Source organism: Pelodiscus sinensis, chromosome 24 (genome assembly GCF_049634645.1).
Source record: "Pelodiscus sinensis isolate JC-2024 chromosome 24, ASM4963464v1, whole genome shotgun sequence".
Classification (NCBI taxonomy): Eukaryota; Metazoa; Chordata; order Testudines; family Trionychidae; genus Pelodiscus; species Pelodiscus sinensis.
The window spans coordinates 299,713-316,393 of record NC_134734.1 but is presented as its reverse complement, the minus strand read 5'-3'; the positions used below and the strand labels follow the sequence as shown (position 1 = coordinate 316,393).

The following is a 16,681-nucleotide window of genomic DNA, read 5'->3' as shown; positions in this document are numbered from 1 at the left end:
CCGACCCCTAGAAAGGGTGGGGAGCAAAGTGCCCCTCCCTCTCTCCTTCCAGCTAACGCTCACCGTCCCGGTTGCCCCCAGCCAGATTCCCCAGCCGCGAGCCCACCTGCCTGCTGCCCTGGGATGCACCCGGCATCCGTCCCCTCCCACAGGGCGGTGCTAATTACCCCCAGCGAGCCACGCCGCGTCCCGGGCACGGAGCTGGCAGGGCGCCACGGTGGAGCAGCGCCGTGGGCGGCGCCCGGGAGGGGAGGGGCCAGGCCCCGCGTGGGTACTTAGGGGTGACGAGAGCAGCTCTCGGGCTTGGCAGGGAAGGGCAGACGGACGCAGGACGGGCGAGGGGGCCCCGACGTTCTCACCATGGCCAGGGGGCTAGCCCTGATTCCACTGCTAGCGCTGCTGGCACCAGGTAAGGGCGCCCCGGGAGGGGGGGGGCTCAGGACGTCAGGCTCAATTCCCAGCTGCTTGCAGTGCCCGGCGTGGTCCCATCCCTGTCCAGGGCCCGTGCAGCGCCCGGCGTGGTCCCATCCCTGTCCAGGGCCCGTGCAGCGCCCGGCGTGGTCCCATCCCTGTCCAGGGCTCGTGCAGTGCCCGGCGTGGTCCCGATCCCTGTCCAGGGCCCGTGCAGTGCCGGCGTGGTCCCGATCCCTGTCCAGGCCCGTGCAGTGCCCGGCGTGGTCCCATCCCTGTGCAGGGCCCGTGCAGTGCCCGGCGTGGTCCCATCCCTGTCCAGGGCCCGTGCAGTGCCCGGCGTGGTCCCATCCCTGTCCAGGGCCCGTGCAGCGCCCGGCGTGGTCCCATCCCTGTGCAGGGCCCGTGCAGCGCCCGGCGTGGTCCCATCCCTGTGCGGGGCCCGTGCAGCGCCCGGCGTGGTCCCATCCCTGTGCAGGGCCCGTGCAGCGCCCGGCGTGGTCCCATCCCTGTGCAGGGCCCGTGCAGTGCCCGGCGTGGTCCCGATCCCTGTCCAGGGCCCGTGCAGTGCCCGGCGTGGTCCGATCCCTGTCCAGGGCCCGTGCAGTGCCCGGCGTGGTCCCATCCCTGTGCAGGGCCCGTGCAGTGCCCGGCGTGGTCCCATCCCTGTCCAGGGCCCGTGCAGCGCCCGGCGTGGTCCCATCCCTGTGCAGGGCCCGTGCAGCGCCCGGCGTGGTCCCATCCTGTCCAGGGCCCGTGCAGCGCCCGGCGTGGTCCCATCCCTGTCCAGGGTCCGTGCAGTGCCCGGCGTGGTCCCATCCCTGTCCAGGGTCCGTGCAGTGCCCGGCGTGGTCCCATCCCTGTCCAGGGCCCGTGCAGTGCCCGGCGTGGTCCCATCCCTGTCCAGGGTCCGTGCAGTGCCCGGCGTGGTCCCATCCCTGTGCAGGGCCCGTGCAGTGCCCGGCGTGGTCCCATCCCTGTCCAGGGCCATGCAGCGCCCGGCGTGGTCCCATCCCTGTGCAGGGCCCGTGCAGCGCCCGGCGTGGTCCCATCCCTGTCCAGGGTCCGTGCAGTGCCCGGCGTGGTCCCATCCCTGTCCAGGGCCCGTGCAGCGCCCGGCGTGGTCCCATCCCTGTCCAGGGTCCGTGCAGTGCCCGGCGTGGTCCCATCCCTGTCCAGGGCCCGTGCAGTGCCCGGCGTGGTCCCATCCCTGTCCAGGGCCCGTGCAGCGCCCGGCGTGGTCCCATCCCTGTCCAGGGTCCGTGCAGTGCCCGGCGTGGTCCCATCCCTGTGCAGGGCCCGTGCAGTGCCCGGCGTGGTCCCATCCCTGTCCAGGGCCCGTGCAGCGCCCGGCGTGGTCCCATCCCTGTCCAGGGCCCGTGCAGCGCCCGGCGTGGTCCCATCCCTGTGCAGGGCCCGTGCAGTGCCCGGCGTGGTCCCATCCCTGTCCAGGGTCCGTGCAGCGCCCGGCGTGGTCCCATCCCTGTGCAGGGCCCGTGCAGTGCCCGGCGTGGTCCCGATCCCTGTCCAGGGCCCGTGCAGCGCCCGGCGTGGTCCCATCCCTGTGCAGTGCCCGGCGTGGTCCCATCCCTGTCCAGGGCCTGTGCAGTGCCCGACGTGGTCCCATCCCTGTCCAGGGCCCGTGCAGTGCCCGGCGTGGTCCCATCCCTGTGCAGGGCCCGTGCAGTGCCCGGCGTGGTCCCATCCCTGTCCGGGGCCCGTGCAGTGCCCGGCGTGGTCCCATCCCTGTCCAGGGCCCATGCAGTGCCCGGCGTGGTCCCATCCCTGTGCAGGGCCCGTGCAGTGCCCGGCGTGGTCCCATCCCTGTCCGGGGCCCGTGCAGTGCCCGGCGTGGTCCCATCCCTGTCCAGGGCCCGTGCAGCGCCCGGCATGGTCCCATCCCTGTGCGGGGCCCGGCGTGGTCCCATCCCTGTGCAGTGCCCGGCGTGGTCCCATCCCTGTCCAGGGCCCGTGCAGCGCCCGGCGTGGTCCCATCCCTGTGCAGGGCCCGTGCAGCGCCTGGCGTGGTCCCATCCCTGTGCGGGGCCCGTGCAGCGCCTGGCAGAACAGGGGCCCCAGTTTGTGTCCAGGCTCCGGGCGCGCCGGGAGCCCAGTGGGGCGCAGGGCAGCAGCGCCTGGTGCAACGCGGCGCCTGGTCTCACAGGCCTGTGGGGGGTGACGTTCCTCTGGCCGGGCAGGCGAGGCGGAGGGGTGGGAAACCGGGTCTGTGGGCCTGTAGGGCACAGCTCTCCCCCCACCAGGGGGACAAGGGAGCCTGGCTGGGGGGGCGGGGTGGCAAAGCACGTGGGAGACACTCATTGGGACCAGGTGAGTGGGGAAACTGAGGCACCAGGGCAGCATCCCTGAAAGGGGGAGGCAATGACTACGACTAGGAGGAGCCCTGGCTTTCAGGAACCCACCCTGCACTGCTCTAACCACTAGTCCTCACTCCCCTCCCGGAGCAGGAGATAGAACTTAGCCCATTCCCTGCTGCCTGAGCCGGCTCCCAGGTTTCAGGGAGGCCCCACCCCAGGAACAGGCCGTTCCGGATCCCAGATAAACGCCCAGCGACGCCTCCCGCCCCCTCAAGGGTGAAGCTGGCACAAGCCGCCCGGCAGGAGGAGGGGAACCAGCAAACAGACCCAGCCGGTTCCCAGCGCCCGGCCCTGACTCCCGGCTTCTGCGCCTGGCTGGGGGGGCAGTGAGGACCAGTGGTTAGAGCAGGGGAGACTGGGGCAGGACTCTCAGGTTCTGTACTTGGCTGGGGGGGCGGGAGCGGTGGGGTCTAGTGGTTAGAGCAGGAGGGACTGGGGGCAGGACTCCAGGGTTCTGTGCCGGGTTATGGGGGGCAGTGGGGTCTAGTGGTTAGAGCAGGAGGGGCTGGGGCAGGACTCCAGGGTTCTGTGCCGGGTTATGGGGGGGCAGAGGGGTCTAGTGGTCAGAGCAGGAGGGGCTGGAGGCAGGACTCCAGGGTTCTGTGCCTGGCTAGGGGGGGCAGAGGGGTCTAGTGGTCAGAGCAGGAGGGGCTGGGGGCAGGACTCCAGGGTTCTGTGCCGGGTTACGGGGGGCAGAGGGGTCTAGTGGTCAGAGCAGGAGGGGCTGGGGCAGGACTCCAGGGTTCTGTGCCGGGTTACGGGGGGCAGAGGGGTCTAGTGGTCAGAGCAGGAGGGGCTGGGGGCAGGACTCCAGGGTTCTGTGCCGGGTTATGGGGGGCAGTGGGGTCTAGTGGTTAGAGCAGGAGGGGCTGGGGCAGGACTCCAGGGTTCTGTGCCGGGTTACGGGGGGCAGAGGGGTCTAGTGGTCAGAGCAGGAGGGGCTGGGGGAAGGACTCCAGGGTTCTGTGCCGGGTTACGGGGGGCAGAGGGGTCTAGTGGTCAGAGCAGGAGGGGCTGGGGGAAGGACTCCAGGGTTCTGTGCCGGGTTACGGGGGGCAGAGGGGTCTAGTGGTCAGAGCAGGAGGGACTGGGGGCAGGACTCCAGGGTTCTGTGCCGGTTTATGGGGGGCAGTGGGGTCTAGTGGTCAGAGCAGGAGGGGCTGGGGCAGGACTCCAGGGTTCTGTGCCGGGTTATGGGGGGGCAGAGGGGTCTAGTGGTCAGAGCAGGAGGGGCTGGGGGCAGGACTCCAGGGTTCTGTGCCGGGTTATGGGGGGCAGTGGGGTCTAGTGGTCAGAGCAGGAGGGGCTGGGGGCAGGACTCCAGGGTTCTGTGCCGGGTTACGGGGGGCAGTGGGGTCTAGTGGTCAGAGCAGGAGGGGCTGGGGCAGGACTCCAGGGTTCTGTGCCGGGTTATGGGGGGGCAGAGGGGTCTAGTGGTCAGAGCAGGAGGGGCTGGGGCAGGACTCCAGGGTTCTGTGCCGGGTTATGGGGGGGCAGAGGGGTCTAGTGGTCAGAGCAGGAGGGGCTGGGGCAGGACTCCAGGGTTCTGTGCCGGGTTATGGGGGGGCAGAGGGGTCTAGTGGTCAGAGCAGGAGGGGCTGGGGCAGGACTCTCAGGTTCTGTGCCGGGTTATGGGGGGGCAGTGGGGTCTAGTGGTCAGAGCAGGAGGGGCTGGGGCAGGACTCCAGGGTTCTGTGCCGGGTTACGGGGGGCAGAGGGGTCTAGTGGTCAGAGCAGGAGGGGCTGGGGCAGGACTCTCAGGTTCTGTGCCGGGTTACGGGGGGCAGTGGGGTCTAGTGGTCAGAGGGGGCCGGTCCCCGGCTCTGATGCCCCCGCTCTGTCTCCCTGGGCCAGGCTGCGGGCTGAGGTGCAAGTCCTGCCGGGGGGAGCTCGGCTGCCCGGAGGAGGTGGAAGTGACCTGCGGCCCGGGCGAGACCAGCTGCCGGACCGCGGTGCGCAGCGCGGCCGTGAGTGAGTGCGGGGGGGGCACAGTTATAGCCGAGAGGCCTGGCACCTGACTGGGTTACAACCTGGAAAAGGGGGCGGAGTAACAAGGGGCTGTGAGGGGCCGGGCGGGTTGGGGGGTACGGGATGGGTTGGGGGCGGGGGGCTGTGAGGGGCCGGGCGGGTTGGGGGGTACGGGGTGGGTTGGGGGCGGGGGGCTGTGAGGGGCCGGGCGGGTTGGGGGGTACGGGGTGGGTTGGGGGCGGGGGGCTGTGAGGGGCCGGGCGGGTTGGGGGGTACGGGGTGGGTTGGGGGCGGGGGGCTGTGAGGGGCCGGGCGGGTTGGGGGGTACGGGGTGGGTTGGGGCGGGTGGCTGTGAGGGGCCGGGCGGGTTGGGGGGTACGGGATGGGTTGGGGGCGGGGGGCTCTGAGGGGCCGGGCGGGTTGGGGGGTACGGGGTGGGTTGGGGGCGGGGGGCTGTGAGGGGCCGGGCGGGTTGGGGGGTACGGGGTGGGTTGGGGCGGGTGGCTGTGAGGGGCCGGGCGGGTTGGGGGGTACGGGGTGGGTTGGGGGCGGGGGGCTGTGAGGGGCCGGGCGGGTTGGGGGGTACGGGGTGGGTTGGGGGCGGGGGGCTCTGAGGGGCAGGGCGGGTTGGGGGGTACGGGGTGGGTTGGGGGCGGGGGGCTGTGAGGGGCCGGGCGGGTTGGGGGCTACGGGGTGGGTTGGGGGCGGGGGGCTGTGAGGGGCCGGGCGGGTTGGGGGGTACGGGGTGGGTTGGGGGCGGGGGGCTGTGAGGGGCCGGGCGGGTTGGGGGGTACGGGGTGGGTTGGGGCGGGTGGCTGTGAGGGGCCGGGCGGGTTGGGGGGTACGGGATGGGTTGGGGGCGGGGGGCTCTGAGGGGCCGGGCGGGTTGGGGGGTACGGGGTGGGTTGGGGGCGGGGGGCTGTGAGGGGCCGGGCGGGTTGGGGGGTACGGGGTGGGTTGGGGCGGGTGGCTGTGAGGGGCCGGGCGGGTTGGGGGGTACGGGGTGGGTTGGGGGCGGGGGGCTCTGAGGGGCCGGGCGGGTTGGGCGGTACAGGGTGGGTTGGGGGCGGGGGGCTGTGAGGGGCCGGGCGGGTTGGGGGGTACGGGGTGGGTTGGGGCGGGGGGCTGTGAGGGGCCGGGCGGGTTGGGGGGTACGGGGTGGGTTGGGGGCGGGGGGCTGTGAGGGGCCAGGCGGGTTGGGGGGTACGGGGTGGGTTGGGGGCGGGGGGCTGTGAGGGGCCGGGCGGGTTGGGGGGTACGGGGTGGGTTGGGGCGGGTGGCTGTGAGGGGCCGGGCGGGTTGGGGGGTACGGGGTGGGTTGGGGGCGGGGGGCTGTGAGGGGCCGGGCGGGTTGGGGGGTACGGGGTGGGTTGGGGGCGGGGGGCTGTGAGGGGCCGGGCGGGTTGGGGGGTACGGGGTGGGTTGGGGGCGGGGGGCTGTGAGGGGCCGGGCGGGTTGGGGGGTACGGGGTGGGTTGGGGGCGGGGGGCTCTGAGGGGCCGGGCAGGTTGGTGGGTACGGGGTGGGTTGGGGGCGGGGGGCTGTGAGGGGCCGGGCGGGTTGGGGGGTACGGGGTGGGTTGGGGGCTGTGAGGGGCCGGGCGGGTTGGGGGGTACGGGGTGGGTTGGGGGCGGGGGGCTGTGAGGGGCCGGGCGGGTTGGGGGGTACGGGGTGGGTTGGGGGCTGTGAGGGGCCGGGCGGGTTGGGGGGTACGGGGTGGGTTGGGGGCTGTGAGGGGCCGGGCGGGTTGGGGGGTACGGGGTGGGTTGGGGGCGGGGGGCTGTGAGGGGCCGGGCGGGTTGGGGGTGGGTTCAGGGGCTTCCGGGGGGGGCTGGGCTGGTTCTCACGGTGACCCCCCCCCGCAGCCTTCCTGCGCTTCCAGACCGTGTCCAAGGGCTGCGCCCGCCACGCCCGGCCCGACGAGGCTCTGGCGCTGAGCTCCCACCTGCTGGCGCTGAGCTACCGGGCCCGCCACTGCCAGGGCGATGCCTGCAACGCCGCCAGCCTGGGTGAGCCCCGGGACCCCCCGCACCTCCAGGACCTCCTGCACCCCCGGACCTCCCGCACCTCCACGACCCCCTGCACCCCCGGACCCCCTGCACCCCCGGGACCCCCTGCACCCCCGGACCCCATGCACCCCTGGGACCCCCTGCACCCCTGGGACCCCCTGCACCGCCAGACCCCATGCACCCCTGGGACCCCCTGCACCCCCGGACCCCCTGCACCCCCGGACCCCCTGCACCGCCAGACCCCATGCACCCCTGGGACCCCCTGCACCGCCAGACCCCCTGCACTCCCGAGACCCCCTGCACACACACTCTGGGACCCCCTGCACCGCCAGACCCCCTGCACTCCCGAGACCCCCTGCACACACACTCTGGGACCCCTGCACCCCCAGACTCCCTGAACCCCCGGACCCCCTGCACACACACTCTGGGACCCCTGCACCCCCGGACTCCCTGAACCCCCGGACTCCCTGCACCCCTGGGACCCCCTGAACCCCGGACTCCCTGCACCCCTGGGACCCCCTGCACACACACTCTGGGACCCCTGCACCCCCGGACTCCCTGCACCCCTGGGACCCCCTGCACACACACTCTGGGACCCCTGCACCCCCGGACTCCCTGCACCCCTGGGACCCCCTGCACACACACTCTGGGACCCCTGCACCCCCGGACTCCCTGAACCCCCGGACCCCCTGCACACACACTCTGGGACCCCCTGCACCCCCGGACTCCCTGCACCCCTGGGACCCCCTGCACAAACACCCTGGGGCCCCCTGAACCCTCCCAGGACTCCCTGCATCCCGGGATCGTGGCCCAGCACCCACAGGACCCCATTGTACCCCCAGAGCCCCCTCCCCACCCCCATAACTCTCGGGCCTCCCTGCACCCGCCCCCCCCAGCCAGCAGCAGTGCCCTTGGCACCCTCCGTCTCTCCAGGACCCCTCCTGTGACCCCTCCCTGCACCCCCTAGAACCCCAGTGCCTCTGCCCCGGCCCTGCTCCTCCGCCCGCCAGCGTTTCTGCCCCACCCAGCAGGCCCCCTGACCCCCCTTCTCTCCCCACAGCCCCTGAGCCGGCCACCCCCAACCAGCTGCGCTGCCACGCCTGCACCTCCCAGGGCGCCTGGTGCCCCCTGTCTGCCCGCACCCAGCTGGGCTGCACCGGCTCCCAGGACCAGTGCCTGGACCTGGACGTCACCGGCACCCTGGGTAAGGGGGCAAAGCGGGGAGGGAACCGGAGGTGCTGGGAGTGGGAGGGGAGGGGAGGGGAGGAGGCACTGGGGGTGGGGGGCGAGCGGAGGGGAGGGGAGGAGGCGCTGGGGATGGGGATGGAGGTGGGGGAGGGGAGGGGAGGTCCGGAAGCGCTGGGGGTGGGGGAGGGGAAGACAGGATTTACTGGGGGTGGGAGGGGAGGGGAGGGGAGGAGGCACTGGGGATGGGGATGGAGGTGGGGGAGGGGAGGGGAAGGGAGGAGGCACTGGGGATGGGGATGGAGGTGGGGGAGGGGAGGGGAAGGGAGGAGGCACTGGGGATGGGGATGGAGGTGAGGGAGGGGAGGGGAGGGGAGGAGGCACTGGGGATGGGGATGGAGGTGGGGGAGGGGAGGGGAAGGGAGGAGGCACTGGGGATGGGGATGGAGGTGAGGGAGGGGAGGGGAGGGGAGGAGGCACTGGGGATGGGGATGGAGGTGGGGGAAGGGAGGGGAGGTCCGGAAGCGCTGGGGGTGGGGGAGGGGAAGACAGGATTTACTGGGGGTGGGGGTTGCACACCCCTGATACCCTCCCCCCCCACACACAGGGGAGTTTGCCAACACGAAGCTGAAGGGTTGCGCCAGCCTCTCGCGCTGCCAGGACGGGCTGGGTTTCCACTCCAGCTCCCGCGCCATCCAAGCCCGCTGCTGCAGCACGCCCCTGTGCAACCACCAGGACACCGGTACCCACCTGGCGGGGGCATGAGACAGACCCATGGGGCTGAGCCGGGGGTGGGGGGAGGAGGCAGGATACCGGGGTAGATGGGCCCATGGAGCTGATGGGGGGGAGGCAGGATACCGGGGTAGATGGGCCCATGGAGCTGATGGGGGAGGAGGCAGGATACCAGGGTAGATGGGCCCATGGAGCTGATGGGGGAGGAGGCAGGATACCGGGGTAGATGGGCCCATAGAGCTGATGAGGGAGGAGGCAGGATACCAGGGTAGATGGGCCCATGGAGCTGATGGGGGGGAGGCAGGATACCAGGGTAGATGGGCCCATGGAGCTGATGGAGGAGGAGGCAGGATACCAGGGTAGATGGGCCCATGGAGCTGATGGGGGAGGAGGCAGGATACCAGGGTAGATGGGCCCATGGAGCTGATGGGGGAGGAGGCAGGATACCAGGGTAGATGGGCCCATGGAGCTGATGGGGGAGGAGGCAGGATACCAGGGTAGATGGGCCCATGGAGCTGATGGGGGAGGAGGCAGGATACCAGGGTAGATGGGCCCATGGAGCTGATGGGGGAGGAGGCAGGATACCGGGGTAGATGGGCCCATAGAGCTGATGAGGGAGGAGGCAGGATACCAGGGTAGATGGGCCCATGGAGCTGATGGAGGAGGAGGCAGGATACCAGGGTAGATGGACCCATGGAGCTGATGGAGGAGGAGGCAGGATACCAGGGTAGATGGGCCCATAGAGCTGATGGGGGAGGAGGCAGGATATCAGGGTAGATGGGCCCATAGAGCTGATGGGGGGGAGGCAGGATACCAGGGTAGATGGGCCCATGGAGCTGATGGGGGGGAGGCAGGATACCAGGGTAGATGGGCCCATGGAGCTGATGGGGGAGGAGGCAGGATACCGGGGTAGATGGGCCCATGGAGCTGATGGGGGGGGGGAGGCAGGATACCAGGGTAGATGGGCCCATGGAGCTGATGGGGGAGGAGGCAGGATACCAGGGTAGATGGGCCCATGGAGCTGATGGGGGGGAGGCAGGATACCAGGGTAGATGGGCCCATGGAGCTGATGGAGGAGGAGGCAGGATACCAGGGTAGATGGGCCCATAGAGCTGATGGGGGAGGAGGCAGGATACCAGGGTAGATGGGCCCATGGAGCTGATGGGGGGGAGGCAGGATACCAGGGTAGATGGGCCCATGGAGCTGATGGAGGAGGAGGCAGGATACCAGGGTAGATGGGCCCATGGAGCTGATGGGGGGGAGGCAGGATATCAGGGTAGATGGGCCCATAGAGCTGATGGGGGGGAGGCAGGATACCAGGGTAGATGGGCCCATGGAGCTGATGGGGGGGGAGGCAGGATACCAGGGTAGATGGGCCCATGGAGCTGATGGGGGAGGACGCAGGATACCAGGGTAGATGGGCCCATGGAGCTGATGGGGGGGAGGCAGGATACCAGGGTAGATGGGCCCATGGAGCTGATGGGGGAGGAGGCAGGATACCAGGGTAGATGGGCCCATGGAGCTGATGGGGGGGAGGCAGGATACCAGGGTAGATGGGCCCATGGAGCTGATGGGGGGGAGGCAGGATACCAGGGTAGATGGGCCCATGGAGCTGATGGGGGGAGGGAGGCAGGATACCAGGGTAGATGGACCCATGGAGCTGATGGGGGGGGAGGCAGGATATCAGGGTAGATGGGCCCATAGAGCTGATGGGGGGGAGGCAGGATATCAGGGTAGATGGGCCCATAGAGCTGATGGGGGGGAGGCAGGATACCAGGGTAGATGGGCCCATGGAGCTGATGGGGGGGAGGCAGGATACCAGGGTAGATGGGCCCATGGAGCTGATGGGGGAGGAGGCAGGATACCAGGGTAGATGGGCCCATGGAGCTGATGGGGGAGGAGGCAGGATACCAGGGTAGATGGGCCCATGGAGCTGATGGGGGAGGAGGCAGGATACCAGGGTAGATGGGCCCATGGAGCTGATGGGGGAGGAGGCAGGATACCAGGGTAGATGGGCCCATGGAGCTGATGGGGGAGGAGGCAGGATACCAGGGTAGATGGGCCCATGGAGCTGATGGGGGAGGAGGCAGGATACCAGGGTAGATGGGCCCATGGAGCTGATGGGGGAGGAGGCAGGATACCAGGGTAGATGGGCCCATGGAGCTGATGGAGGAGGAGGCAGGATACCAGGGTAGATGGGCCCATGGAGCTGATGGGGGGGGGAGGCAGGATATCAGGGTAGATGGGCCCATAGAGCTGATGGGGGGGAGGCAGGATACCAGGGTAGATGGGCCCATGGAGCTGATGGGGGGGGGAGGCAGGATACTAGGGTAGATGGGCCCATGGAGCTGATGGGGGGGAGGCAGGATACCAGGGTAGATGGGCCCATAGAGCTGATGGGGGGGAGGTAGGATACCAGGGTAGATGGGTCCATGGAGCTGATGGGGGAGGAGGCAGGATACCGGGGTAGATGGGCCCAGGGAGCTGATGGGGGAGGAGGCAGGATACCAGGGTAGATGGGCCCATGGAGCTGATGGGGGAGGAGGCAGGATACCGGGGTAGATGGGCCCAGGGAGCTGATGGGGGAGGAGGCAGGATACCAGGGTAGATGGGCCCATGGAGCTGATGGGGGGGAGGCAGGATACCGGGGTAGATGGGCCCATGGTCTGATCAGATGGGAGGGGCTGGGGGTATCAGGTTGACAGGCTCATGGATCCAACCCCCTCCCAAGATTTCCACACGGAGGCCAAGCTGCACAACGGGCTGCAATGCTACAGCTGCGCGGACGAGGACGAAATTGGCTGCACCGTCAGCTCAATGACCACGATGTCCTGTGTGGGGCAGCACAACATGTGCCTGGAGGGGATCGGCCGCAGCCACTCTGGTGAGTGGGGCGCGGGGTCTCTCCCTCAGGGGGCGCCGGCTGGGGGCGGGGACTGGCTGGGGGGCGGGGAAGGGGCACGGGGCCTGTGCCCTGCAGGGGGCGCCGGCTGGGGGCGGGGACTGGCTGGGGGGCGGGGAATGGGGCACGGGGCCTGTCCCCTGCAGGGGGCGCCGGCTGGGGGCGGGGACTGGCTGGGGGCAGGGACTGGCTGGGGGGCGGGGAAGGGGCACTGGGCCTGTGCCCTGCAGGGGGCGCCGGCTGGGGGCAGGGACTGGCTGGGGGGCGGGGAAGGGGCACGGGGCCTGTGCCCTGCAGGGGGCGCCGGCTGGGGGCGGGGACTGGCTGGGGGGCGGGGAAGGGGCACGGGGCCTGTCCCCTGCAGGGGGCGCCGGCTGGGGGCAGGGACTGGCTGGGAGGCGGGGAAGGGGCACGGGGCCTGTGCCCTGCAGGGGGCGCCGGCTGGGGGCGGGGACTGGCTGGGGGGCGGGGAAGGGGCACGGGGCCTGTGCCCTGCAGGGGGCGCCGGCTGGGGGCAGGGACTGGCTGGGGGGCGGGGAAGGGGCACGGGGCCTGTCTCCTGCAGGGGGCGCCGGCTGGGGGGCAGGGACTGGCTGGGGGGCGGGGAAGGGGCACGGGGCCTGTGCCCTGCATGGGGCGCCGGCTGGGGGCGGGGACTGGCTGGGGGGCGGGGAATGGGCACGGGGCCTGTCTCCTGCAGGGGGCGCCGGCTGGGGGGCAGGGACTGGCTGGGGGGCGGGGAAGGGGCACGGGGCCTGTGCCCTGCAGGGGGCGCCGGCTGGGGGCGGGGACTGGCTGGGGGGCGGGGAAGGGGCACGGGGCCTGTCTCCTGCAGGGGGCGCCGGCTGGGGGGCAGGGACTGGCTGGGGGACAGGGAATGGGGCACGGGGCCTGTCCCCTGCAGGGGGCGCCGTCTGGGGGCGGGGACTGGCTGGGGGGCGGGGAAGGGGCACGGGGCCTGTCTCCTGCAGGGGGCGCTGGCTGGGGGCGGGGACTGGCTGGGGGGCGGGGAAGGGGCATGGGGCCTGTCTCCTGCAGGGGGCGCCGACTGGGGGGCAGGGACTGGCTGGGGGGCGGGGAAAGGGCATGGGGCCTGTCTCCTGCAGGGGGCGCCGGCTGGGGGCGGGGACTGGCTGGAGTCCTGACCCTCTGCCCTCTGGCCTGCAGGGGGCGCCGGTTCGGTCCTGGTGACCTTTAAGGGCTGTGCCACGCCGGCCATGTGCCAGAGCTCGCTGCTGGCCCTGGTGCAGGAGCTGGACGACGCCGAGGTTTTCTGCTGCACCGGGAGCCTCTGCAACACCCGCATCATGAACGGGCACGTGGCCGAGGGGTGGCCTGGCGCCAGCCCCCCCGCCCCCGCCCGCACCACCACGCCCAGCGGCATCCCCAAGCCCGTCGCCGGGAAGGACGTGGCCCTTGTTGCCGGGGGGGCAGGGGGCCACGGCGACCGGGAGGCGGCGACCACCAGGAGTTCCGAAGGGCGGTGGTACCACGCCGCACCCCCTTCAGGCAGACAGGACGTCACCCCGCACCCTGGGCGCTTGGCCACAGGCGGCCACGAGGCCATCACCCCCGTGGGCCAGAACAGGAGCTTCTCCCAGGGCTGGGCTGGTTCCTCCGGCGGGCAGAACAAAACCCTCGGCACCAAGCCCCTGGCCGTGGCTCCGGCTGGCGGTCAGGCGTCCCGTGGCACTGCCCGGCCGGAGGGCAGGTGGGAGCGCATCGAGGGCGACCGGGACTGGCCCTCCATCTCCTTCCCCATCACCGTGGAAACCCCCAGCGACGCCCTGCGAGGTGCCCGCGACAACGCCAGCACCCCGGGGCCGGAGCCGAAGGGGCCTGTGACGAACGCCGGCGGCTCCGTCTACACCCGCCCCCGGGCTCCCCAGACACCGCGCCTGCCCGCCCCCAGCGGCGCCTTCCGCCTCCGCGGCAGCCTCAGTCTCCCCTGCCTCCTGCTGCTGCTGGCAGCGCTGCTGCCCTGAGCCCAGCGCGGAAACCAGCCCCCCCCCCCCGCCAGTATCGGAGCTGGACGCCGGACGCCGGGTTCCTTGGGTTTGTCTGAGGGTCACCCGTGCAGGTGACACTGCTCTGCCTGGCTGGCGGAAACGGAAATTGCTCCCCCTGCGTGTCATAGACCCCATACTGGTGGTGGCAGAGGGAGATTTCCCAGGGGCTGGGAGCTCTGGAGCGGCGGCTGCTCTCCAGGGCCCTATCCACGCTGTAGGGCGATCCGTGTGGATTGTAGCGCGCTGTACTGGACCAGCAACAGACCCGTTAACCCTTGAGATACCAAAGGGATGTTTTTGCCTGTCAAAGGCCTGGGTTGGTAGGGGGTGCTACACAACACACACTGCGTACACAGACACAGCACTGCCAGATGGCGCACACACACACACACACACACACACACACACACACACACACGGGGCAAGCATTCCCCGCCCCCACACACTTACACTAAACAAAAACACACCTGCACACTGTCCAAATACACACACCTCGCAGACACACAAACACAAGGACTCACAAGGCAGTCCTGGCAACACATAGGAACACACACCATGCACACACCACACACACACCTCGCAGACACACAAACACAAGGACACACAAGGCAGTCCTGGCAACACACAGGAACACACGCCATGCACACACCACACACACACCTCGCAGGCTCACAAACACAAGGACACACACAGGAACACACACCATGCACACACCACACACACACCTCGCAGGCTCACAAACACAAGGACACACACAGGAACACACACCCCTCGCTGATACACAAACGGGCAGAGTGCCAAGACACACACGTGCACACTGTTGTTATTGCCAGGTTAAGTATTTATTCTAGCAGAATTTCACCCTGGCAGACAAATCTCTCCCATTTGCCCCTTGCCCCCTTAGTACCGCTGGGGGGGAGAAACTGAGGCGGTGGGTCCCAAGGTCCATCCACCCCCTCAGCTGGCTGCACCTCGTCCCCAGCGTGGCCCCCGGTTCAGTGACACGCCCGCAGCTGCACCCTCTGGTGGGGACTTAATGTATCACTGCGTCCGTCAGTGCCTGGCTCGGCTGCTGTCTGCTCCCCCCACAGCGCCCAGCTCGGCTGCTGTCTGCTCCCCCCACGGCGCCCGGCTCGGCTGCTGTCTGCTCCCCCCACGGCGCCCGGCTCGGCTGCTGTCTGCTCCCCCCGTGGCGCCCGGCTCGGCTGCTGTCTGCTCCCCCCACGGCGCCCGGCTCGGCTGCTGTCTGCTCCCCCCGTGGCGCCCGGCTCGGCTGCTGTCTGATCCCCCCACGGTGCCCGGCTCGGCTGCTGTCTGCTCCCCTCACGGCGCCCGGCTCGGCTGCTGTCTGCTCCCCCCACAGCGTCCGGCTCGGCTGCTGTCTGCTCCCCCCACGGCGCCCGGCTCGGCTGCTGTCTGCTCCCCCCACGGTGCCCGGCTCGGCTGCTGTCTGCTCCCCCCACGGTGCCCGGCTCGGCTGCTGTCTGCTCCCCCCACAGCGTCCGGCTCGGCTGCTGTCTGCTCCCCCCACGGCGCCCGGCTCGGCTGCTGTCTGCTCCCCCCACGGCGCCCGGCTCGGCTGCTGTCTGCTCCCCCCATGGTGCCCGGCTCGGCTGCTGTCTGCTCCCCCCACAGCGTCCGGCTCGGCTGCTGTCTGCTCCCCCCGTGGCGCCCGGCTCGGCTGCTGTCTGCTCCCCCCATGGCGCCCGGCTCGGCTGCTGTCTGCTCCCCCCACGGCGCCCACCTCGGCTGCTGTCTGCTCCCCCCACAGCGTCCGCTCGGCTGCTGTCTGCTCCCTCCGTGGCGCCCGGCTCGGCTGCTGTCTGCTCCCCCCACGGCGCCCACCTCGGCTGCTGTCTGCTCCCCCCATGGCACCCGGTTTGGCTGCTGTCTGCTCCCCCCACAGCGCCCGGCTCGGCTGCTGTCTGCTCCCCCCACGGCACCCGGCTCGGCTGCTGTCTGCTCCCCCCCACGGCACCCGGCTCGGCTGCTGTCTGCTCCCCCGCACGGCACCCGGCTCAGCTGCTGTCTGCTCCCCCCATGGCGCCCGGCTCGGCTGCTGTCTGCTCCGTCCCCAGCACCCACCTCCGGCTACTGTCTGCTCCCCCCACGCGCCCGGCTCGGCTGCTGTCTGCTCCCCCCATGGCGCCCGGCTCGGCTGCTGTCTGCTCCCCCCACAGCGTCCGGCTCGGCTGCTGTCTGCTCCCCCCGTGGCGCCCGGCTCGGCTGCTGTCTGCTCCCCCCATGGCGCCCGGCTCGGCTGCTGTCTGCTCCCCCCACGGCGCCCACCTCGGCTGCTGTCTGCTCCCCCCATGGCACCCGGTTTGGCTGCTGTCTGCTCCCCCCGTGGCGCCCGGCTCGGCTGCTGTCTGCTCCCCCCACGGCACCCGGCTCGGCTGCTGTCTGCTTCCCCGCACGGCACCCGGCTCGGCTGCTGTCTGCTCCCCCCATGGCGCCCGGCTCGGCTGCTGTCTGCTCCGTCCCCAGCACCCGCCTCGGCTACTGTCTGCTCCCCCCACGGCGCCTAGCTCGGCTGCTGTCTGCTCCCCCCACGGCGCCCGGCTCGGCTGCTGTCTGCTCCCCCCACGGCGCCCGGCTCAGCTGCTGTCTGCTCCCCCCACAGCGCCCGGCTCGGCTGCTGTCTGCTCCCCCCCACGGCGCCCGGCTCGGCTGCTGTCTGCTCCCCCCACGGTGCCACCCGCTGGCAGGGCCCCAATAAAGAGTTTTCCTTCCTACGTGGCCACTGCCTTTGCCTGCCCCCCGGGCCTGGGGAGAGGACGGGTCAGCCCCTACCCCCCTGCGTGGAGAAACCCCTCACCCCAGGATCCCAGCCAGGGGTCCCCGTCCTGACCCCCAGCTCTGCTGACGCTGGCCAGCATTGGACCAGCCACCAGCAGTGGCAGCTCTTGGGGCCATGGCAGCTGCTGCTAGATTAGGGTCCCTGTTGAATTCTAGGGGGGCCATGGCTTAGGGGTTCCCATGAGCTCCCCTCCCCCACTGCTCCCACACTCTCCTCACATCCTTGGCAGGAGCACCCTGGAAAGGCTGCTCAGCCAACCAGGCACCCTGGCCTCCAGCTGCCCCTCCTCTT

At 71.0% G+C, this 16,681-nt stretch overlaps 1 protein-coding gene across 1 annotated transcript; it reads left to right on the top strand.

Annotated features, from left to right (window-relative positions):
• Positions 1 to 252: 252 nt before the first annotated feature.
• Positions 253 to 14,758, top strand: LOC142819543 (urokinase plasminogen activator surface receptor-like). Its single transcript, XM_075907450.1, has 7 exons — positions 253 to 409; positions 4,641 to 4,757; positions 6,619 to 6,762; positions 7,823 to 7,966; positions 8,555 to 8,689; positions 11,411 to 11,563; positions 12,749 to 14,758. Exons 1-7 carry the CDS (start codon positions 361 to 363, stop codon positions 13,564 to 13,566), a joined length of 1,560 nt encoding a protein of 519 aa, XP_075763565.1. The 5' UTR covers positions 253 to 360; the 3' UTR covers positions 13,567 to 14,758.
• Positions 14,759 to 16,681: the final 1,923 nt, after the last annotated feature.

Excerpts from the sequence above, each read along its gene's own strand:
- LOC142819543 (XM_075907450.1), top strand. The coding sequence starts at position 361 with ATGGCCAGGGGGCTAGCCCTGATTCCACTGCTAGCGCTGCTGGCACCA. Across the intron at positions 7,967-8,554 it reads GGACGTCACCGGCACCCTGG|GGGAGTTTGCCAACACGAAG; the intron begins GTAAGGGGGCAA and ends CCCCACACACAG. Across the intron at positions 8,690-11,410 it reads GTGCAACCACCAGGACACCG|ATTTCCACACGGAGGCCAAG; the intron begins GTACCCACCTGG and ends CCCCCTCCCAAG.